We start from the raw sequence: 26,379 nt of genomic DNA, 5'->3' as shown, positions 1-26,379 counted from the left end.
AATAACTGTAGAGTACTTGGTCTTAATGAGCATACCAAACCATTGAAGTCCTACGGAAACTGGTTCAAACATAAAAATTATTGATTTTGATATTTGCTTTTACAAAATACTTCGAGTTAACGCGTCGTTTTCAATAATGTGTAATAAATCCACTAGAATACTTTTAACCACTCACAAATTAATTTATTTTTTATTGATTAAGTCGATTATTTACACATATAGGGAAGTTCGTGTAACTTGCCTCAAGGCAAAATACCAATACCAACTAGTTTAAAATAACAAATATGGAAAGTTTCATTAACACCGCGGAAAAATCAACAATAACAATGAAGTGACCAGACAATTTTAGCAAAAACTAACTAGCACGATTTCCAACTGATTTTTTCAAATAGTTCTTGAATACCCGAAAGTTTAGAATTTTGGGCGACAACGACGAATAATTTTGAAACTATCTGAAAATTATAAGGCACACGTGTACACAACGAACACCCAAAAATTTACAAATTTCGGCGGTCAACGATTAAATTGAAACGCCATAAGCAAGCAATTAGCATGCATGAAATTGAATTGGCACATTTCGAGATTCAAAGTTCCTAATATATTATTACTGAACTTTTCATTAATACATCACTGAATTACTATTTTGAATAGAGAGAGATATATATACGATATAATATATATATTACGATATATAATATATATATATATATATATATATATATATATATATATAGATATAGAGAGAGAGAGAGAGAGAGAGATTGGTAACTCACTCCCAGCGGAGTTGTATCATAGGATTTGTCATATCCGACTTCCCTAAACTGGTGCAGATATTTGCTTGAGATTTTTTACTAATACAAAGATTTGGGTCGAAAGATGCGGTGTTTTTCTCGCCTCACAGCCAGTTTTAGGACTTTTTAGGTATATAATGTCTCAAAAATATGCTATTTTGTATTCTATATTCTGTATATAATAAGCTTGTCCGTAAATGACCTCTTTTCAATGGTATACACAACCCCAGCTATAAAATATTTACTATTATAACTTTTACAAAATTATGATTTCATGGTATTTTATTGTGTAAAAGTAATAGTATGCTAATATAATAGTAACCTAAATGTATAATTAATTCTCGGAGAGGAAAATAAAATAATGTGAGGTATTATTTTGTGAAAAATATTATACAACAGATTTGTTCTTATTTCATGCATAAGGTTCACTGCATTATTTACATATAAATATAAACATATTCAAAGAATTCTATATTTTCTCTTCAAAAATAATTATAAAAATGATTTTGATTCCCAGGTTACCCATCAATTTGATATTTGTATGCATAAAACAGTAATTATTCTAAAAAATGATCTAAAATGTTTGAACTATTTGTAAACGATTTCTAAAGTTTTAATAAATCCTTAGATATGTTAATAAAACATTATAGAACACATTTGTGTCAAGTTAAACGTTTCAAAGTTGTCAGAGTCGTGGGGTTGTTAAGTGGATATAACTACTCTATGAAGCGGAATCAAATCCTAACCGATCTGGCTTCGGATATGATAAGCCATATATATATATATATATATATATATATATATATATATATATATATAGATATACACGCATATACGATACTTCTATAACACGGATTCGCTCTAACACGGTTTAAATTTGACACTATCCTCCTTATAATACGGTACTTTTGAAGCATGGTTCGCTCTAACACACGGTTTCACAATTGAGCAAATCTCTCATAAAATAAAAAATATAGTAAAACCTATACAAATCAAACTTTATTTAATCTAAATTAGTAAAATCACAGTACAATAGCTCAATAAATGTGATGAAACTAGTGCAAAAATAGTTCTATAGAAATTTTAGGCTTATCTAAACAATTAGTCAATTAGACAAAGATCCTTTAAATAAAATGATCATAAATTTAAATAAAGATAACTTTGTATGTGGTAAATATATAAATATCTTCTTGCTTATATATAAATATCTAAGCCAATAATCACAAATATATTTTTTTGCAAAAAATAATGCACGGATCTAAGGTATAGAAAACTGATTGGATGATGGAGATATCTTGCGAAAAAAGGAGCGTGTTGGATAGCACTTACTTATTAATTATGACGAAAAAAAAACATATTCATGTAATGTACATTACTCCTTATAAAATCAATAAATATAACAATATTTATTATAAATCATGATTTGTAGCTTGTTTTTTTTGAATTCTTGGAACGTAACCCCTCTTTTTGTACTAGTTCTTTGTTCCGTATAACACGGATTCATAATTTGGAACTTAACTACCGCGTTATGCGGGGGTTACCTGTATATATTATGAGTGTGTTGATTAGACGAATAACATTAAGTAGAAAAAAACTAAAGCCAATTAGGAAATCAGCTTCATAACACTAATCGTACCGCCGCTTTTCGTATACCTATTTCTACATAATAATGGGTCAATTAACCCGACTTGCTTGGGTGCATGATATATGGAAGTTAGATTGGAAATTAATCTATTATATTTAATGAACATATTTTCTTTCATAAACGTAAATACGTTTTTTGATAATCACATTTTTACATATAAGTGAGTTCATTGCATATATTCTGCAAGCATATTTTTTGCATTTATACTATTTAGAGCAAATGTTGATGGATTTATTTTTTCTACCGTATTCAATTTAAAACCTCCTATGGAGACATATTACAAATTCATCAAATAGGCATATAACCTTATAAGACGACATTATATCAATTATACAATGCTACAATATTATAAATATGGATAGCTTGAAAAAACTCACCTAGAGTTAATGTCAATTGTCTTTGTTTTCTTTGTACTTAATTTTATATTTTGCCTATTCTTAATTCCTCCTGGTTTCAGTTCTAATGGCAAATGTTTCCAAACAAATGTACATTCTTGTGTTTTGTTTAGAATTTCCTAGAAGCAATGAAGTTATTCAACTGATTTCCGACAAATAAATTACATATACTCACAGCATATCGATTACCATAAGGCTGAACAATGGACTTCTCTACAGTTTTACTCTTAGGCATGATAGCATTCTCTTTGTAATATTCATTCAATTCTCTTTTTAACATCAATATATATTCTTCTAAGGGACTAATCTGTAATAGTCAAACAATTAATTTGACCAATGTATAACAAATTATTTAATACATGTCTTTTATAACATATTGACATAACCAAACAGATAGTTAATTTCATAAAAGAGTGCATTTGTCTTTAAAAGTAAAAATATGAAGCAACAGTAAGGTGATCTGGGTAAAGCAGGTTTTTAACCTACTATATCAGTTTTTTTTAAGAGCAACAATTGTCCCGAATTTAGAACTTTTGACCCGCGTTTTCGAAATGTATAGGCTCAAATTTAATCTTTGCAAACCAATCCTGGTAATAAAATTACAATTACGCATGAAATATCTGAAAATGATATATACAACGAATATGCTTATATGAAACAATGAATTTAATATTCATACAAACTTTTCAATTTATAATCAACCTTGAGAAAGATTTGAGAAACAATCTACATATTATTTGAATCTCTGTTTACATAACTTTAATATTAAATATATAGTTGATGTATAGTTAATAATAATAATAGTTAAATATATAGTTGATTGACATACTGTGACAGGAGGAGCTTTATTCATCAATGGTGGAAAAGTTAATGGAGGTCCAATAATGGCTTGGTTTAATTCTGCTCTTAAAGCAGGTCCACTTAAACCCATTGCGTTTAATTGATCAGATGTAAAACTCATGCTGCTACCAGGGCCACCCCTACCTCTACCTCTACCTCGGCCTGCCATAATTCTTCAAAATTTATAAAAATATATTATATAAGTAAAAAAATAAATATTTTCATTCGGTGCTAATTTGATTCAATGGTCTTTGAAGTATTTCTAGAAGGTTCAATTTCTTCTTCTAATTCTTTTTTGAAGTTGTCCTAAAAACAAAAAAAAACTATTCAATTCATACTAATATTTATTTAATATAAATACTGAGATATGTATGTGATTATATATTAATATGAATGATTATTTGGGTAATAGTAATATGAATATTGATATATTATATATAAATGATTATATACAGTATTTAAAATTTTAGAAGATAACTTTAAGTAAATTTATTTCTTAGAATAACTTATTTTATATATTTTCTATGGCTGACAATGAGTCATAACAATCACTGAATTTCAAAAATATAATTATATAATCGAAAAACACTTCTGTTTATAATGATTTTAGTTTATCTGATTTTAAAGAAAAATTGACAATCTTTAGTAAATCATTGGCTCGCAAACGCAAGATAACTAGCAACCCAGTTCCTTAATAATACTAAAGATACATTGTATATTTATTAAAGAAAATGTAATGCAAACAATCAATAATGAAAAGCTTTATGAGCCACGATCATCATAAAAAACCAAAAGCAATTAATGCAATGCTAAAGATCGAATTAACCAAAGCAACTGTGTACAAATTGGTATTATAATAATATAAAAAGGATTCACTGGCAAATAAAATAGACAAAAGTATCATAATAATCATATCTTAAATTAACTTGAGTTAGAAAATAATAGTACACATCAAGCAATTTTTACAAAAGAAGCAAATAAGTAGACATATATATATATATATATATATATATATATATATATATATATATATAATAAAGGCAATTTAATACAGTTCTAACAAAATAAAAGTCAAATTTTAATTAAAAAGACCTCTTAGTTAATCGAAGTCAAATTATAGCTCCAATGATCAGAATATTATATATGTTAAAGATTTATTATATATGATATAATATCTCAGATTCATGTATTTAGACTGTCAGTAACAAATATTAAAAGTAAAAAAAATTTATCCTCAAATGACTATCATAACAAACAATTAAAGTTATTAAGAGTTTCATATAGTAGTGTCTATTTATCGTTGCATATTTGTAGTTTATATTAAGTGTTGTGTATATATTTTAAAAGCTGTTTATGAATTTAAAATTTTCTCATCTGTTTTCTTTAGTTTTTATTTCTTAGTTTGCAATTTATAAAAATGCAATTATATTGCATAGTTGCCATGTGCATTGAGTAAATAAATAAATAATATGTATACTTACAATGTCGTAGATTATTTTGATAACCAAGGAACAGCTGGGGCAAGTGGCGATTTCCACACCTGATTGTAATTCTTCCTAAAGTAATTTTACTGTATGAAATATTAAGTAAATTCATTTTAGAGGAAATAAGTGAAAATCACATGCCGCTAAAATACCTTAGTAACTTGAAAACTATCTCCACAAGGACATGGGTAATAGTAAGTATTGTCTTCTTCGTCGAATTCGAAATCTTCAATTTCTATTTCATCGTGATATACAGGCATATTTTATTAATTTATTTATTCCAGATTCACATGAGCACATTTGTATAAAGTGAGGTTAATTTAATGCGGATTGACGAAGATGTCAAAGCTAGCTGTCACTTGGCTGTCAACGTCATACGCGCATGCTTGCACACGGCATCGTTTTCCGCATCCGACAGTATTGGCGGTAAATTTGTATTTGCCAGGCAACACAGGTCAACTATTATATTACATGAATATTTTTTAATTAGACACATTGCCTAGACAATATTAGAATATGATGAATTCATACCTTGTTTATCTATGAAAACTACTAGTGGTGATGGCATCGCGCCTTAAAGCACATTTCTACAATTTTATTTCTCCAATAAATACATATAATACAGTTCTTCATGTTCTTTATTATCAAATTGTGGAATAAAATTTATCTTAAATATTTCTGCAAAACCTTCACTTAATGTTGGTTCAACAAAATTTTTTCTATAAGAAAAAAGTATCATATCTTTAATTTCCTCATGTGTTTTATCCGTTAGTTCTCTGAATATATTATTATGTCTGCAATGATCACACCGCAACGAACTTTTACTTTTCCAGCCCCAACAATGTAGCGGTTGCGAGATTCTTTATCTGCATTTGTATTATCCACAACCACACTTTTGCCATTCTGCAAAGCATTGTTCATTGCTGCAACACATTTTTGCCAACTACCCAATGTATCACGATTTACATGAACATATCCAGGTTATACAAGTTCTTTGCTGATGAAAGATTTTCCGGACCCTGGACAACCCACTAAAACAATAACCTCTTGTTCACTTTGAATTAGTTTTGCATTAGGTGGGTCAAATCTAGAAATATTCAAATTTTTTAAGGAAGGAGGATCAAATCCTGGTTTATTCCACTGTACTACTTTTGCTTTTTCAAAGTGTTCTTGAGGTGTGTAAAATGAAATTCCCAGATTTTTTGCCATTAATCTATCTGCAGCAGAAAAGTCTTTCTTTTTGCCAAGTGCCCATATATCTGGTCTACCAGCTGCATCACCACAATAAAAACAATCTGCTTTGGATACAGAAACTCCACAACTTTTCTGTTCTGTCAGCTTTTTCCACATACCAGTAAGTGGTTTTCTATAAATTTCTTTTGTGGTTGAAATAAAAACTTGCATTGGAATATTTAACTTATTTAAAATTGCTTCAACCTTGCCCTTAAATTCTTTGGGGTCAGTTTTTCCTTTACCAATGCCTGCTTGGTTAGTAAATATAACAAGCTTGTATCCTTGTGTTTCCAATTCCTTCAAATGTTTTGGTATTTGTTTAAAGGCTATTTGCCAGTCATCTTTATTCTTTGCAAAAACTAGACCAGATTTTGTTTTAATAAGCGTACCATTGCAGGAACTTTCCGTACCTTAATGAAGTAGTCGAAAATTTTTACATGTTTTCCAATAAGTCATTATATATGTTATTTAAATATTGCAACTTTCATTATTCGTATTTTATAGACTAGAAAATATAGAGTTTATACATTATACATTTTATGACAACGTATATTATAAATATGTTTACAAGAAGAGCAAAAAAAAAATAATAATAAGCGGAGTTCGATCTAAAGAATCTTATTTTATTTTTCTAACATAAGAATTATGTATACTGAAACGCAAAGTTAAAATTATTTATATAGTGAGTTATAATTGAAATACTATATTTGATTTTTTTTTTTTTTTTTAAATTTCTAAATTATTTTTTTTTGTTTTTCCAAAAAACTAATAGTTTCTTCAAACAAACAAAATGTTTTTGTTTCATTCGAGTCAGATGCTGCGCTTTCTCAAAAACTGAAATTTTAGCCCTTTTTCTCCGTATCTCCGAAACGGCTGAATCTGTGTTTTCAAGCACTAACCAGCGCACCACCTCGTCAATATGAATCAAATGTTTTTTGAATAATTTAAATCGGTTGATCCGTTCTCTTGAAAACTTACATTTTTAGCACTTTTTGCTCCATAACTCCCAAGCCGCTGGACCCGCCTTCCTCAAAAACTAATCAGCACATTTCCTCATCAAGACATCGAATATTCACGGATCAAATTGGTTGATCCGTGCGCCCAAAATCGTGGACAAATTTTTTTATCCAATTATTTTTTTCTATGTATGCCAAAATGTTCAGAAGGTCCTAAAACGTAAAGATACATCAAAATTTTCATTTTGGAGTTTTTGCGATTACTATAACTTACCCTACGGGAAGTTAAAAACTAAATTTTTATTTCAATTTTCACAAATAATGTTGTAATATATATGAACTAGCTGGTGACTTAATGAATAAAAGATTAAAAAAAATCACCAAGATTCCAACATGGTATGAAACTAATTTTGATTGGGGTATTTGCACGTTTTTCATTGCCTTGGAAGCAATCTGGAAATACTGTCCAGATAACAGATATTGGATTCGCACATCAGACTGAGGTCATTTTATTTATTGCAATAAATTTTCCTCAAAATGGAGTATGCTCGGGTAAAAATTCTACATTTTGATGTGGTTCGTTAGCATGGTTTTAAATTGTTTAGGATTTTTAAAATTGTTTTTGAGTTGAAGTCGTTTTACAAACCAAGTTTTGGCTAATTGATTTTTGCAGTGTGGACAGTTAATTTGGTAGAACAAATTTCATTCAAGACATTCGATATAGGAATCTTTGTTTTAGTATAAAATAGTGTTAGTTGTTGTGCTACAATTTTAAACTAGTCGGAGTCCTGATTTATAAAAAACAAAATAACCTGGAATGCCTTAACGCATTTCTTTCGCTATGATATGCCAAAATGTTTAGGTCTTGAAACGTAAAAATATGCAAAAACTTTCATTGAGATCATATATTATAAATATAACTTACTCTACGGGAAGTTGAAAAGTACATTTATGTGAATAAACAAAGTTAATAAATGTCGGCGAGTAAATATGTTATATCATATAGCTCATAAGCATAATGACAAATTTTAAATCGTTAATTCCATTACGATATACTATAATGTTCTATTCCAAATGTAGGTTTATTTCAAAATAAAAATTCGAGTAATAAAGATTAGTTATTTTACAAAAACAAATATAACTACAAAACATAGAACGTTTCTGCCACTGCTGAAGCGATAAATCGTATTTTATAAATTAATAATGCTTAATGCAAAAAAAAATGTTAGATATTATATTGTGATACGTTTTTGTGCAATTGTTATCACGTGTTTGGCACGTGCACAGAGGCGTAACATAAAGTTCACCCCTTAAATTTTTTATAGGCGATATACACTACATCCTAATAATGCTTTAACGATTCTACCATATACCAATTATCTCTATGCAATTTTTGAACAAGATCGTATCTGAAATCCTGCAATATACCCTTGGAAATATGCCATTAAAATATACTTACAATTAGAAACCGTTGTCGAAATGATGAGGTTGTTCTTATGACAACATTAATTGTGAAAAAAATCTGTTCACACATACATACATACACACACATACTTTTTCCAAATTTGGTCTCATTCGATTCAGAATGGCTGGAAACGCCGAGAAAACAAAATTAGCGAGTCGGATTTTTTTGATGAAAACATAAACTTCTCCTTCGGGAAGTTAAAAATTTTAAGTAATTATCATTTCGAGGTATATCGTGGGATCCAAATGTAAAACTAGTTGGTATTTTGCCTTGAGGCAAGTTACATGAACTTCCCGAAATGTGTAAATGATCGACTTAATCAATAAAAAATAAATTGATTTATGAGTGATTATAAGTATTCCGAGTGGATTTATTACACATCATTGGAAACGAACGAACGAACACGTTAACTCGGAGTATTTTTCACTTTTCTGCGATTTATGAAGAAACCGATCGTCGCACAACTGACAAACAATAGTCCTCATCGAGATACATCGAATGGCTTTTAAATTTTTGAAATCGGTCCAGCCGTTTTCGAGAAAACGTCGATCTACGGCAAAAAATCTGTTCACATACACGCACACACGCACACATACTTTTTCCAAATTTGGTCTCATTCGCTTCAGAATGGCTTGAAACGTCGAAAAAACATAAAATTAGCGATTCGGATTTTTTGATGAAAACAAACTTCTCTTTTATGTTTTCTCGACGTCTCAAGCCGTTCTGAATCGAATGAGAACAAATTTGGAAAAAGTATATGTGTGTGTATGTATGGATTTGTGTGTCAGCCGATTTTTGACCTTTCGTCTACGTTTTCTCAAAAACGGCTTAACCGATTTCAAAAATTTCGATGTAAGCCATTTGATGTAACTCGATAAGTATTAGCATTTCTCAAAATTCTGAATTGATATTAAAACTTCAAAAACTATTCGAAAGATGTTATATAGTAACTATGCGATGAAACTTTTTTGTTCACAGTTATCATAGTCCTAAAATAACATACTAAAATATTACGGCCCTGCGACAATAGTTTAATTTTAAAAATTCATCAAAGTATGAAAAAATATATGAATTTGTGTAAAAAGTATTTTTGTGATGTGATAAGTCAAAATTTGAATTGCACAAATTTGAAAACTATTGGAATGAATTCGATTAGGATGAGACGCGATTAGGTTTGCAAAAAAATCGACCAAGCCATAATTTGGAAAAATAAGGTAGAATTTTAGGATATACGAGCACGTGTTTCGCACTATAATTACTATAATTAAATTATAATAAATGTGTTAGAGAAATATCAAATGGAAATGATAATGTTTAAATTTAATAATTTATCTATACATGTTAATCTAAATTTTGGTCGATTGAGTCAATTATTAAACATTTCGAGAAGTTCATGCAACTTTGTCTTTTGTCTAAAATGCCACTTCCAACTAGTTTTAATATACGTTTTATCTGTTTGGCACTATTGCTCATTGAGATTGAGATATTGTTAAATTGAAGTTAGGTTATAAAACTATTGTGATGTTTTAATCAAATTGTAAGATGGGATTCACAAATATCGACTTTATACCCGATATCATACACGTAGGGTATAGCGGGGCTAGTTGAGCAAATTTTTACTCAAACGGATATAGCTCCTCGATGAAAAGTCTCAATAAATTGCTATACGGCTTAATGGATTTGTTGTTTATCGCTTAACAAAAGTGTTAATACTATTTTTTGGTAATACAGTAGAACCTCGATTATCCGGACCTCGGTTATACGAATTCGCGATATCCGGACTTAATCGCGTCGGAACTTGCATATACCGTCCGCCCGCCCGCCCGCGCCGCTGTTTAGATGTCTCGCGCGGCATTTTTAAACATGCCAATGTTATCCCTTAAATATAAAATAATTATTATAGAATCTTTAAAAAAGGCAAACCGGCCGTAAGTTAGCTGATAGGTATGGTGTAGGTACATCCACTATAAGCGATATTAAAAAAAATGCCGATTCAATTTTGTCGTACACTTGCAAGTTAGATAGTGAAGAGGGGAGTGAAAATCGGAAAATGATGAAGAGACCGAAAAATTAACTTTTAGAAGATGCTTTATATTGTTGGTTTTTACAAAAACGATCAACAGGACAACCGATATCTGTGAAAAGGCATTACAGTTAAATGAAAAATTAGGCGACGATGAATGGTTTGTGGCAAGTAGTGGATTGATTTTTGTTGATATCTATGTATGTATTTGTTATTTTTGATAAATAAAACATTATTCTTCATAATTTGGATTATCCGGATTTTCGATTAACCGGATGCCTATCGACAACAATTAGTCCGGATAATCGAGGTTCTACTGTAAGTAAAATTTAAAGGCTACAGCTGTTTAAATGCAAAAAGTCAAGTATGCTCAATGTACCCCATAGATGGGGCAAGTTGAGCACTAAGAAAGTATAATGAAATCATAGGTTCGATCAGTGATGAAATAAAATCAGTTTTTAATAACGAGTTCTATATTTATAGTCTTTATTGACAGAGAAAACAAAAATTATAGTAATTTGCTTTGAATAATTAACGATTAATTAACTTAGAAATTATTTTACCATTGTATTCAGTATTTTTGTTTAAAATCATTATTTCTTTATATCATTACTCATAGACTTAGCCTAAATCTTTAAAATAATAATTAATTTCTGGAAGTTAATGGTAATTGTCTTAGTGACAGAACAAGTTTAGCAACTATGCTCAACTAACCCCAACTCGGAATTTCAAAATAATAGTGAGTTTATAAAAACAATCGTAAGAATTATATCCAGAACCTCTGTGCATATTAAAAGTACTATAATTATATGGAAGAATAATATTTACCTGATTAAAAATAAATGACATATGACTAAACCAGACGAAAACTCGTGATGAATTACTTTTTTTACTTTTTGGTCTCAAAATAAACAAAACGCCCGTGAGCCTCACTCATTTGTCCAGCGGCCACTAGCGATCACGGGATGTTTATTTCTACCAAACCTCTATCTTTCTGCCATATGATGCCTAAACGGACAGTGAAAAGTTTTCGAGATATTTCGATTGCTCAACTTGCCCCTATGCTCAACTAGCGCCGCTCTACCTTAATTGTAACAAATACCATAAATACAATAAAGTGGATTGGGGAATAATATAGACATTCGTAAATGATCATTGAAGCATTCGAATTTATTACACATTTCTACGTCTATCAAGCATTAATTTGCTACTTATGTATTAAAACAAAACGCACACATATTTTACATGCAATCTGCTTAATCTGCGTAAAGCCAACTCCGTTTTTATTAACCAAAACCTCACAATTAGCTCGGCGAATATGCACGTGTACCCTATTTGCATGTAGACATATGTAAAAACGCAAAATAAAGAATGATCTCTTTTCGCTGTAGTACAATATATTTTTTCGCATTTCCGCTTTGAACAGCGGCGCGTGTGCATACTTTTCAAAGAAGAGCAAAAACGTGCTGAATTATATTATTATGATCTAGAGACGACTCCGATGGGTGGAATGCTCTCCGGTAAGCCGCTTAGCGGTGATGTTTAGCATTCAGAGATCGCGGTCCGCGCGGCGTCGATTTTTAATGAGCGACGCTACACTTAAGCTCCATGTAGGAAACACGATTCGGTTTCGTGATAATGTTGCCGTTTTTGCTCACTTCTGGCTTATCAATACGGGAACGAACAAACATTTGATTGTTTGCTGGTTTGCAAGAAAAATATTTATTCCGCAATATAGAGCCAGTCGTGGTGTGGTAGTACAGAAGGCTAGCAAAAAGCAAACATCAGTAGCGAAGACTGGGTACGGTTGTGCTAGGCTGCGGTGGTGACTATCGTCATAACTGCTAAACTATAATTGAGATGGGGTCCAAAGGGAGAAAAATAAAGTATGATTATTCAAACAAGTTCCCATTATTGCTTTCAGTCATTGCGAGTCAGTGCCTCTCATAGTGCCTCTATACTATACATTAACATGATCTGTAGATCTCATTTCTTTTAAAGATCAAAAGTATGTCAAAAGGAAGTTGTTCAAATTTTTTTTAATAATAACTAGTAATTGTACATATAGAACACTGTGTTTGTTATTTTGCTGTCTCTTTCTTAGATAACTTATGTCAGTCTAACTCAGTCATAATGATCATTTGTTTTCAAAAGTGTGCGTCAATAGTCCTCCTGTCCTCCACAATAAATCAATCATTCCGAATTGTAGCAGTGTAAAATAATTAAGCATGCACCTTGACTTTAAATTGGAAAATTAGAGGAGGGAGCAATATCTTTAACAAGAAAAAAACAAATACAATTAAAATAAAAGTTTATTATTGGCTGTTAGGCAAAAAAAGGAATTTATCACTTGAAAACAAAGTCCTCATCCACAAAACGGCTAGCATGCGCATCTCAACTTATGGCACAGAACTTTGGGGATGTAATAAATAAATTAATACCATTCAAAGACGTCAAAATAAAATTTTACGTTTACTTGCAAATGGTATATCTCCAACTTTTGCCTCCATAAAGATCTAATCATCAAAACAGTCCACGAACAAATAATATCAAGAAGGTTAACAAACTGCAAATGCACACAAATCCAGCTATTAAAACGTTGCCCAGACCAACCAGACGACTGAAATGGAAATGGCCCTGTGATCTACCGCTGCAGTATAAACTTATGGACCGTTTCTGCCGCACAACAGACCAATGTTATGGTGAGGCTATGTTATGAAGAACTTTTCATACTAATTTGTTCTAAACATTGATAAAAGTCATGTGGTTGCAGTCAGGCGTTTTTCTCAGGTTGTTAGATAGACCTAATAGACCTAACCTAGAAACCGCACAAATGTCGAAAACACGATCTTAAATAGCAGGGTCTTTCTGACCGAGCATCCTATCACACAAGTGACGTTGCAGTTTATGTGTAAAACGCCTGAATAATGTATGGAAGTTGACGCGTAAAATGGACTTGTCATAACATTTTTCTATTATGTGGCAGAATCGGCCCATTAGTTGGCAACACCTCTCACCAAGCTAATTTTTTCATTTATATTTTTTATTTATCACTTTATTTTATTATTTCCTTTAGTTTCTTAATTTTTGTTACTTATTATGTATATTATATATTTTATTTGATTATTCTTTTTATTACCTAAGTAAGGAGTTTTGTATTATAAGACTCCATAAGTCTTAATTGACAAAATAATAAATTTAGATATAAAAAGTGTGCGTAGGTTACAGTTGTGACAAACTTTGTGGGTGAAGATTTAACAGATAAAAAAATCTAATTTAACCAAGACAAAACACGAAAAAAAGAAAAGGCAAATATAATTCAAGAAAAAAAGAGTTCACCAAGAATTCTTGTTAACTATGTTTAAAAAGGTTAGGTGTTCATAACTGTTATTAACTTTCCGTAGGGCAAGTTATAGTAATCGCAAAAAAATTGAAAATGAAAATTTTTATATATCTTTACGTTTCAAAGGTTTTCGAATATTTTGGCATACCTTAGAAAAATGGATGCATGTGTGTGTGTGCGGATACAAATTTTCGTCGACGATTTCGGAAACACCAATTAACCGATTTGAATAATTCAAAAACATTCGATTCGTATTAATAAGGAGACGTGCTGATTAGTTTTTGGCGAAGGCAGGTCTAGCCGTTCCGAAGATACGGGGCAAAAAGTGCAAAAAATGGTAACTCAGTTTTTAAGAGAACGGAGCGTCCGATTTTAATAATTCAAAAAACATTTTACTTGTATTGACAAAACGAAGAATTGATCATGAAGGCAGGTCTAGTGGATTGTATGATTGTATGATTTGATTTTATGACAAATCCATCATTTTTAAGGAGTGTATTTAAATATTTTCACGTAGAAAAGTATTCAAATTACGATTTAATGTACTTTTCTCCCAGCTTACTGGTAAATGAACAAAATTATTGCTGATCAAAAAAAAAGGCACAACCGTACCCACAACCACTCAACCTCGCCCAGTTATATATCATGCAGGAAGGTAACAGATTTTCACTTGAGGTTATAGAGCTCAAATATATGATGCTAAGTCGCTAAGTGCCTTTCGGAGACATAGTCATACTATTTTACACCAAAAATATTTTATATGGTTTGCCGGGTCAGCTAGTATATTTATATTGTTTCCTAATTAACTAATTCTAATTATAAAACTATATATTCAATAGCCATATAAATATATATTAGAGAGATATAGATCTTTTATAGATTACATATATCAGGTACAATTTTGAAATTCTTTTGGTCTAATTATTACATTTGACAATTGCTCTTTATTATCTATAAATGCAGTTGTTGCAAAAGAAAATTAGAATTGAAAATGATTCTCATGCTTGAAAATCTATAGCATATATTTTTTTGAAATGGGAAAGCACTCGAAATAAATATCATAACAAAAAACATGAAAACATGTGCCATATTATACCGTCAAGAGATAAATATTAATCAATACAGAAGTACCTATGTGTTTACAGCTTATGGAAGAAGTAGGTCTTTATGCTCTTCCTTATTGAAAATGAAGAAAATTGTGCGGAAAAGTAAACAATTAAATCAAATCCGGTATTCGAAAAGAAATGTAAGAATTGAATATCATTTCTGATATTTTTAAATATTTAATAACGGATCATTAGAGGATTTACAGCAAAGAAGTGGACGAATCATTAAAATACAAATATGTTTTCAATGTAAAAAGCTCCATTATAAAAGACTTATACTTATAAAAAGCGTTTTATTTAAGCTTTCAAAAGAGCGCAATGTATATACTGATGCATTACAAGTATTACTAGAGAAAAATGAAATAATTAACGTGCTTTTGTTCATGTGATTATTTTTGATTAATTAGACGAAGGTGCGATTATATTCAATGAGTACTTGCGCAAGATTATATTTTTTTTGAAAGAATACAGAGTGATTTAGTTACAAATTAATAGGTAATTATTTTGTAAGGAAACAAGTAAATAATTTTACAATTCTGTTTTGCATTTTTAGTTAGATTTATATCATTAATTGAAGTACAAATAACTATAAAATCTATTTTGAAGTATATTTTTGCCTAACCCTTTGTAAGAAAGGGTATATGAAATAATCAATTTTAGATTTAATTTTACTTTATCGTGTTCATAAAATAATTATTAATTTAAAATTATTATAATACTAATTTAATATTATAAATATATTATATATATATATATATATATATATACTCGTATGTATTATATTAATATATGTTTTTGGTGTATAGAAATGAATTAGTGGTTGTGTCAATGATATGGAGAGAAAATTCTGGAATTGTAAGCAAAAATACGAGTAAGCTTTTTTAATACCAGGAATTATGATCCATCGAAAGTTAGTCTACAATTTTTAAAAATTCACGTTTTATGCATTAGGAAAAAAAGTGTGATAATTTTGTCTGGTGTTATAAGGTAAAGATAACTGTTTTAATTAAAAAATATTGATTTAATATATTTTTAATTTATAATAGCACCGAGGTTTGAAATGTACAAAAACTGTCTTAGATATAGGATTCTACTACTATTACTACTTACAACAGTATGATTAAATATTAATATTAAGAAAATGTAAGTAAATGGGTAAATTTTCAGTTAAATGCTTTTGAATGTAGAGTTTTAATATCACTACTGAACTCAATACTAAATTTCGAAAAATTCAGCAAGTTTTCACCTTAAGGATCAGCCGTCGGGCAAAATGCCTATTATTTTTATTATTTAAATTTTTGCACTTACACTACGTAAAAAGTCGCAATTAAATTCTCATTTATTTTTTCTATCAACTCTACCAACAAATTTAATTATTTTATTCACAAAAGGGTTTTTTTTCGAAAATGGTTTTTCTTTCTTTTAATATCAATTATCAACTCTTTTGAAATAGTAATTGCAATCTTTCTCAGATGCGATTATATAGAGTGGCGCCCATCTCGCAGATTTTTAAAACCGTGGAGCAGATTATCACACTTTAAAGACACGAAATTACTAGAGCTTAGGTTGTAATACCTACAGACAATTTTCGGGCACAAGTATGAAAAAATAAATACTTTACATTTTATACTGTATATACGTATAAAATGTAATATATATATATACACAGTCCATTATATTTTGGCACTATAATACGTGTATTTTGTCTCAAAGCAAGTGGAAATAACTTTCCGATATGGTTTGATATATCGTCTTAATGAATAAGAATAGAGATTTAGAAACTTTTAAGATTGTGATTATATAATCCAGAATTTTTGACACTACTTAATTACTCCAAAACTTCATGTAGTTTTATACTTAAACCGCATTTTGTAGCACTATAATAATTTACAGCTTTTGTTAGCAAGATCAAATCTATCATCGTCACGGTTTCATCAAAATTTACTGATCGTGAAATGCAAGATACTGTACTTGGTTAGTCTCATTTTGAACCATGTAATGATATGATGTGATTCCATTTTTTATTTTACAATTTTTTGTAAGACAGGTCTAGCGGTTTCGGAGATCCAATAAAAGAGTGAAAAAAATGCCACTTGGCTGACAAAAATGATCATTAGACATATACTCATCAAATTATCACATATTTTATAGATATTTTAATAATAAGAACAAATTTTGTTTACTTTTCTATGGGTTCCGTACCAATGTTTATCTGTTACACGCGCTTATTTTAGTATGGCGATTGCTTTGAAAACAAGTTAAAAATTTCCAAAATATTTCAAAGAACAATTTTTTCAAAAATATTAGGAATCTCAAAGTTCAAAAAGTTTTTGCAGAGTTCAAAAAGAAAATTGAATATTTTTATTTTTTATTTTTAATTTTTGGTACCGGAAGTTCCAGCAATTTGCCTTAAGGCACGATGTCATGCACTACTAGTTTTTGTTTTGTTTTTTTTTTTTTTTTTAAGTAAAATACAATTATTACTTTTTCTATCCAGGTGTGAAGTCACAAAAATTGATTTAGATCTAGCTAAAAATTTATACGATCGACTATACTTTTAACAAGTCTCTGTGACGAATTGACGTTGAATTATGATTATTTTAATGCTTTATTTTTTTAATTGACCATCTCGAATTTGAATGTAACCCTTCACCACATCATATTTAATAGACGCGCCCCTGTTGCAAATGCATATGTTACGCAACAAAACATACACAATCGCAGGTTTTACAGGGCAGAACTAAGTCGTCTATTAGATTTTTCTATAATTTAATTATAATCATAGGCATAAATATAATATATAATATATAAGTCCACTTACTTATAGATTATATTGTAATCTGATTGTTAAAAATAGTAATAATAATAATAAAAAAGTACACTTCCAATAGCAATGATATTGTTATATAAAGACTTTCATATACTCGATACTTATTTTTTTAATTTAAATATGTTTATATATTTGTTATTCATTACTAAAGCATAATATAAGACATTTGGTTAGATCGATTTGGAAGCATTTGATAAATTAATTATTTTTATTGCTGAGATAATCATATACATCTTATGCTGGGTAGAGCGGGACTTAAAGGTCCACTACCGATATTTCAAAAACAAGCAAATTAAAAAAAATTTTAACATCAATATTTGAAAGTAAAGTAAAAAAAAGTGTATAATCAGTGATTACCTTGATTCATACGACGTCGCTATCTTAGTAAATGTATTTTCTTAAGTTGTTAGTTTTTTTGTTTTTGAGCACTGTTGTTTAGCTTGTGAGACCTAATATAACTTTTAGGTATGCGGTATTTAATTGTTTTATAAGATATGTTGTTAATTCTAAAAGTTAGATTCAGTAGTTTTTATTTTATATATATGATCTGTATATGCCGGCTTGTGGGTGGCGTAAAAACCGACTGAAACTTTATCTTGAAAAATGGTTAAACAATTAAAAATAATAAATGAAACAGTAAAATAAGTTACAAAAAGCAAGTTTACAAGAGATGGGTTAAATAAATATTTATTCTAACTATACTGATGATTATTTATGACAAAATACTAGATCAAAGTTGTACACAGTGATATATCTGTAAAAATGTACCCATAAAATTTGATTTTGAATTAGTTGGATAATGTGGCTATTATTTCGTAAAATTCCTTTAAATTAAAAATAAGACATTGTAACTATTTGCCCGACGGCAGTCTTTTTACCCAGCCTTTGGGGTAAAATAGACCACGTGGTCTATTTGACGTACGTGACAAATTTTTGATAAACAGTTTAATTTAAAAAAAACATTTCTACAATGGTGAATTAGCTGCAAGTTTTGTTTAGTAAAGTTGTGATATAATTGGTTTGGTTTTCATAATATAATTCCTCAAAGTCAAATTGGACCTTCGTGCCCCGCCCTACCGTATATGTAATGTGTTTCTATTTGAAGTTTTAATTTGAGCGAAACACAATCATCTCCTTCCTAGTTTATTGGAAAAAATACGATCAATAATGTTATAATATTATTATAGCATATTCTACTTTTATGGAATTACTTATAGATGAAACAAATCTTAAAAACAGTTGGATACATATTAAATTGTAATATAAATGATGCAATTTAGACAAATAATCATGCTGTTTTTCATTATTTTATATAAATTTTTTTAACGTTTATATTTTGTAAATGGTTTCATATCACATATCATACAAATAACTTTATATTTATATATAAATTAATTTTGGAGGGCATAATAAGAGAAGGTAAAAATTTAAAATGATTATTTATTCATGTCTTTTTTTTCAGGCGTTTGGGCACATGATTCCATTCAATTTATTTTGAATAGCTCTTATTAATTATGATTTTGATTTCCTGAACTAAAAACTTCATTTTAAAAAAAAAGTATTATGCTTTGGGGATAAGGAATGTTCCTTTCTTCAGATAGTCAAAGAATTTATTCACCAAAGAATATATTTGAAAATACTGTGCGATTCACCTAGTAACTTTAACAATTTTTTTTCAGGATACACTGATTTTACATTATACAAAAGCGTGCGTTGGGTACGGTTGTGCCATGTATTGCTTGTCCTTTTTGGATGAAGGTTGAACAGATAAAAACATTTTAACTTTGTAAGACTAAATGCAAAAGGGAAAAGGAAAGGAAAATTCGATTTAGGGAAAAAAAGGTTTTACAAAGTTATCTTATTAACTTTGTTTAAAAAAATATGTTCTGTTATATATTGTTATATTATATTCATAAGCAGTGTTGTGTTACAAATTTCTGATAATAAAAATCGTTTTCCAATACTAAAAGCTTGGTGTTTATACTAATTGTTTTTGGGGGTTGCGACACATGCCCTTTTCTAGTATGATTAGATTTTATGACTAATCAGTCCCATCGTATTTAAGGACAGTATTTCAGTATTTCCACGTAGACCAATGTTCAAATTACAATTCAATTTACTTTTCTTCTAGCTAATTTGTAAATCAACAAAATTATGGCTGATGAAAAAAAGGTGGCATAGTCGTATCCAGTACCCCTTATTATGTCTATTTTTAATATTCAAGAAATAAACAATAATCGGAAAATAATTTTTAAAATTATTTTGTAGTTAGTTGATAGTCAAAAATCGTTCGAGCAGCTTTATAATTTGAAACATTAGAACATTGAAAACATATATTATATTTCCATAGTATATTTGTTCTTTATCTATAATTTTCTTATTTAATTTTTTTCACCCTTCAGCAGATGCGCGACTTCGCCCCTGTTCGGTATAATGTTTACACGCGAAGGGCGTAAGCGATTTTGATTGTAGATATTATCAAAGCAGATGTTTTGTATTTTTTCAACAATCTATTGTCGGTTTTTGAGTGGCAAAAATGTTGTTATTGACGATGAAATTGACGAATTGATTTCAGTGTTGCGATAATCAATTATGAACACTTAGATCTGGAAACCCTTTTTTGAGATTTGTGGATATCTGGGATATATAAGATTGAAAATGTTGATAGTAATTTAACACTTTTCCTAATTGGCAACGATCAATGATTATTGATAGTGGATATAATAAGGCCTAATTAAAGTTGATGGTAAAGATTTTGATTTGAAATAAATAACAAAATCTCAAACTAATTATGTGATCATTTCAAAATTATGATAAATTAAAGTTGTTTTTTTGTTCTAAAAGAAAAGTTCTTAAGAACATAGAAGATTCCAAGTACAAATTTTGTTCTCTCCAGAAAACCCGATTTACTCATTTTATGTCGACCTTATTTACAACATTTCGAATCGTACTTATTAGATTGTGACCAAAATTAGGAAAAGTATGTTTGTGTAGGTGAGTTTTTCTCAAATTTGTAACAAAATTTGAAAGCTATTTAATGTAATGTAATTTAAAAAAAATGTAATGTAAATTAATTAAATGTAAAGTAATTTTAAGTAAAATGCTAAATTTTTCGTCCATGTTTCTAAAAATATTTGAATCGATTTTGAAAATTTAAAGTCTGATCCACAGATACCAGTCAGAACTCGTGATATTGAGAAAGATCATTTGGGCTGTTTCTTTATTGTTGATGGTTGTTAATTTTTACTGACAACTTTGATAAAAAAAATATTATGATAGAGGTCACGATCTTAACGAACATCCTGAAATACTATGATAATACAAAACGTGTACGTTAATTGTAAAAATAATCATAAATATTATGAAAGTTGGGAATATTTTATATTGAGTCACATCAAAATTTTGAAATTGTATCGTCACAATTTAAAAGTTGCTTAATCTGAACTCTTATTGATCAAGTCATGTATTCATGTATACCACAAAGTTTATGCGACATACAAGGGAAAATGCTACTTACAGACAAAGTGACTTGGTGTTTTATTTTTTAATAATATTTATTCATTTATTGATATAACCAAATCGTTTTTAGTCATTTTTGATGCATTGACCACCAGTAATTTTACTTTAATAGGAACTGTAATAACACATTTATTCAGAAAAAATGCAATCTATTAAAAAACCATTTTGTTCAAATAGTGCGGACAAAATGACATATAGGGTAAGAATATGATAATTTTTGAGAAAGCAGTTCACAAATAAGTCATTTTCTTCTATTTAGGACATTAGCATACCAGTAATATATATATTGTAAATTTATATTAGAAGAACAAATTTAGTAAAAAAAAATATTTTTTGGAAATTAAAAAAATAAATGAAAAACAATTTTTTCCCCTAAAAGCAATAGCTTCGTCAACACTAGCAGAGAGTGTTTTGAATCATTCAAATCGGATGCTTAGTTCTCACAAGAACTGCCAATTTTGCTTATTTCGCTTCAAAAATCTAATCATCACTTCTCCGCATCATTACGATTTCAATATTTTTGCATTCAAATCGGATGCTGCGTTCTCTCAAAAACACGATTTCTATTTTCTGCACTCTCTGCCTTTTATCTCCAAAACTGCTGGACCTACCTTTGCCAAAAAAACTCATCAGCACATATCCCTATCAATAGGGATCGATTTTTTTGAACCATGCAAATCGGTTGATCCGTGCGCTCGAGAACGTGGATGAAAAATTGTATTCATACACACACATACATCCATTATTTCTAAGGTATGCCAAAATATTCAGAAACCTTCAAAACGAGGAGATATGCAAAAAATTTCTATTTAGATTTTTGGACGATTACAAAACTTACCACACGGGATGTTAACAATTACAAATATTGATAAAAGAGTCCACAAAATACATGAAAAAACACCCGCAAAATAAACCTTTCAGGGCGTAAAATATGTTTGAATTTAAACTGATTACTGCGACAAGATAGTGACAATGACGCTTAACATCTGATAGGATTGTTAGTATAACTTTCTTCATGTTATACAGTTACGAAAAAGTGAATAAAACTAGCCAATTTTTCATGTTATACAATTACGGAAAAGTTAATAAATCTAGCGAATTTTCAAATAAGGACACTGGGCCATTTTATCCATATATAGTATTTTGTTTGAATTTGTTTAAAAATGTTAAGAATCAGAAATAGGCCATACAATAAAAATCACGGAACAGACGAAAAATCGATAATTGTGAAAACGAAAAACAAGTCAGTAAATCACTATGTGTGAATTAAACATAATCCTTTGAAATAAAAATAATGTTATTGTCACGCAGCATATTGCCGCCAAGTAGGTACTCTGCTCTCCCCTTGACTTTTGCAAAATTGATTGCGGCATTCGTCGCGCCCGTAGATGACTACTGACTGACTACTATTGTACAAATGGCATGTTTATGTGTACTTATACTTGCAATATGTTAGACAAGTTATAGACATCATTTGAATATATTAAACTATTACGTATTTAAATTAGGCATTTGTGATAGAATGACTTTGAAGCGATGCATTAGATAACAAAATTTAATCACGATTTATTACCGGGAACGATACGTGCAAGTTTTATTCTTTTGAACAGCAAACAGAGTTTGGAAGTCTATAATCTGGTTTGATGATTAATTTTCTGTGATGATTATTAACTTTCCGAAAGAGAAGTTTATGTTTTCATCAAATAATCCGATTCGCTAATTTTATGTTTTCTCGACGTTTCAAGCCATTCTGAATCGAATGAGCCCAAATTTGGAAAAAGTATGTGTGTGTGAGTGTGTGTGTGCGTGCATGTGAACAGATTTTTTGCCGTAAATCGACGTTTTCTCAAAAATGACTGGGCCGATTTCAAAAATTTAAAAGCCATTCGATGTATCTCGACGAGGACTATCGTTTGTCAGTTTTGTGGGACGATCGGCCGATCTTTATAAATAGCAGGAAAGTGAAAAATTTTAAACCAATTATGCAAATTCAAAAAACCGTTCGAAAGAGATTGATTGGGAATCGTGCTGATTAGTTTTTAGTAAAGATCGGCCGGGCCGTTTTCTTGTTTTAAAGTGTTAAAAAAATTTTTTGTCGACGATTTTTATTATTATTTTTTTTGACGGCAGATAATAAAGTCTTCTAGATCATACTAAAATATTACGGCCTTATGACTATGGGTATAACTTTGAAAATTCGTCAAAGTTTGCAAAAATTGGTATCGTTTTTTTGGCATTTGTCAAAATTAGACCTTTCATCGACGTTTTCTCAAAAACGCCTGAACCGATTTCAGAAATTTAAAAGCCATTTGATGTATTTCAATGAGGACTATTAGTCAGTTTTGTGCGACGATCTGCCAAGCCGTTTCTTTGTAATTTGGAAAAGTGTTAAACTTTTCGTCAACATTTAAGCTCATCCTACCGAACCGATTTTAAAAAATCAGAAACTGTTCGAAAGATAATAATTGGGAATGATACTGATTAGTTTTAGGTGAAAATCTACCGAGCCGTTTACTTGTAATTAACTGTTGAAAAAAATTTAAGCCGAATTTTATGCAATTTTTTTTAGCGATATATATCATGGTCTTATAGAACTTTCTGTAAAATTACGGCCTTACGACAAGTACTTCCATTTTAAAAATTCATCAAAGTTTGAGAAAATGAGTATAGTTTTTTTTGACGTTAGCTAAAATTAAAATTAGACGATTTACTTGGTATAACAATATAGTACTTGGTCTTAATAAACGTACTAAACCATTAAAATCCTACGGAAACTAGTTCAAATATAATAATTATTGATTTTTGAATAGTTGCTTTTTGAAAATACTCCGATACACGTTAAGTGTTCGTTCGTTTTCAATTATGTGTAATAAATCCACTCATAAATTAATTTATTTTTTATTGATTAAGTCGATTATTTACACATATCGGGAAGTTCATGTAACTTGCCTCAGGGCTAAATACCAATACCAACTAGTTTTTTAACTTCCCGTAGGGTAAAGGTTATATTATTCGTCCAAAAATTGAAAATGAAAACTTTTACCTATTTTTACGTTTCAGAGGTTTCTGAATATTTTGGCATACCTTACAAAAAAACGGATGTGTGTGTATGTGTGTATGTAATATGCATATAGATACAATTTTTCGTCGACGTTTTTAGGAGCACTGCTTAACCGATGTGAATGATTCAAAAAGCATACGATTCTTATTTTTAAGGAAATGTGCTGATTAGTTTTTAGCAAGTTGTGTGTCGAAGATAAAGAGTGCGAAAATAGGAAATTAAGTTTTTGAAATCGAAAAATTGTATCCATACATACATACACTCAGACATGCACAAACATCCATTTTTTTGAGGTATGCCAAAATGTTCAGAAACCTTCCAAACGTGAAGAAATCTAAAAAAAATCAGTTTAGATTATTAGGGAAGTTAATAATTATCTGAAATAAAAAATATGCATTTCCATTTGATCAATAAAATTTTAATTCAAATTGCATATATTTTGTACATCCGTGAAAACAATATATTTCAGAATAATCGCATAGTTAATATGTGTGAAAAACTAAAAATAATTTGTCTTATAATTAACTAAATTGATGAAGACAATGAAATAAAATCAATAAAAAACATATGAGTTTTAACATTATTTTTTTCAATAGTTACATTACAGAAATATGGATTTAGATAGAATTAAAACATATTTTGTGCTGCACTAATTTTAAACTGAAATATATATCAACGGAAATTTTTAATATTTTATTAAAAGTTGTATTAACACTTAATATTAAAACCTTCTAGTAATAAATCACGAAAACCAAGCTATTAATTGTTAGTATTAAATCATATGGGAATAAAAGAAAATTATTATTATTTTACAGTAAATTCTTTGACCAGTTGGTCGCAGATGTCCTTGTGTAAAGCCCAACGTTGTAGTTGACATTCACGTCCACAATACCACTCACCCTTGCATCGAGAACACTTCTTATTTGCACCTTTGCCACAATTACCGCAAATTGTTTCACCTTGTTGATCAAAAAATTCCAAAGCTTCATTGCTATAAGATCCACTTATAGTTTTTGCTATATCCATCATAGCTTCATGATCTTTTCGAAACAGCAACTCAGCCTGTTTTAGTGCTATATCTTTCCACTTGCCGCGATATTTTATTAATAGGTCGTTCTTGATTTCGGGAACTATTTCTAATAACATTGCTTTTCTGTTCGACTGTTCACCTTGTGACGTTAAAGACATAGTTACTAAAAAGTGTTTAAGATCACATAATGGTGGTAGCTGATCTATAAATGTATCATGCAGAAATCGTTGGACTTTCGACAATCTGCTTCTACGGAAATCTGATAATTCATAATACGACATTACGGATTGGTCTAACAAAAGTTGCCTTAAACATATCCATATTTGTCCTTCTACTGGAGCTACTTTTATTATATCGCCTCCGGTTACATGCTTCCACTTGCCATTTATATACTTATGCCAACCTTTATCGTCTTGCTTAACCCACATTTGAAGTGAAATCAGTTCTGCCATCATTAGCGGAAGATCGTGTGCCACAACTAATCTAGCTCCAACACCTACTGGTAATTTTGGCAAATGTTCAACAATATAGCATAAAATTGAAGTACATAATGTACCAAGTTGAAATTGAAAATGTTTCTTTTGATAATCAAACTCTTCCTCGTTCGTGAGTCCTGCTGTTGTGGTTAAAGGACCTTCCATTTTGTACCCTGAAGAAA

The 26,379-nt window shown here is 29.7% G+C and overlaps 2 protein-coding genes across 2 annotated transcripts in view; both read right to left on the bottom strand.

The window, feature by feature from the left end:
- LOC113367402 (bifunctional polynucleotide phosphatase/kinase-like) overlaps positions 1–3,840 on the bottom strand; it is a 9,210-nt gene extending 5,370 nt beyond the window's left edge. Inside the window, exons 1-2 of the mRNA XM_026609013.1 lie at positions 3,661–3,840; positions 2,997–3,138 (exon numbers count right to left, since the gene is read on the bottom strand). Coding sequence (XP_026464798.1) covers positions 2,997–3,138; positions 3,661–3,840 — 322 coding nt within the window. The remainder of the gene's footprint in view (positions 1–2,996; positions 3,139–3,660) is intronic.
- Positions 3,792–5,480, bottom strand: LOC113366318 (DPH3 homolog). Its single transcript, XM_026607908.1, has 3 exons — positions 5,308–5,480; positions 5,153–5,227; positions 3,792–3,977 (listed from the first exon to the last, which is right to left on the bottom strand). The coding sequence occupies exons 1-3, from the start codon at positions 5,413–5,415 to the stop codon at positions 3,903–3,905; spliced, it is 258 nt and encodes an 85-aa protein (XP_026463693.1). The 5' UTR covers positions 5,416–5,480; the 3' UTR covers positions 3,792–3,902.
- Positions 5,481–26,379: the final 20,899 nt, after the last annotated feature.

The sequence above is a fragment of the Ctenocephalides felis genome, unplaced genomic scaffold, assembly GCF_003426905.1.
Source record: "Ctenocephalides felis isolate EL2017-DRISC unplaced genomic scaffold, ASM342690v1 CF-g0.4_SCAFFOLD_01170, whole genome shotgun sequence".
Lineage (NCBI taxonomy): Eukaryota > Metazoa > Arthropoda > Insecta > Siphonaptera > Pulicidae > Ctenocephalides > Ctenocephalides felis.
Note: the sequence above shows the minus strand (reverse complement) of the source record. Positions and strands in the feature narration are given on the sequence as shown.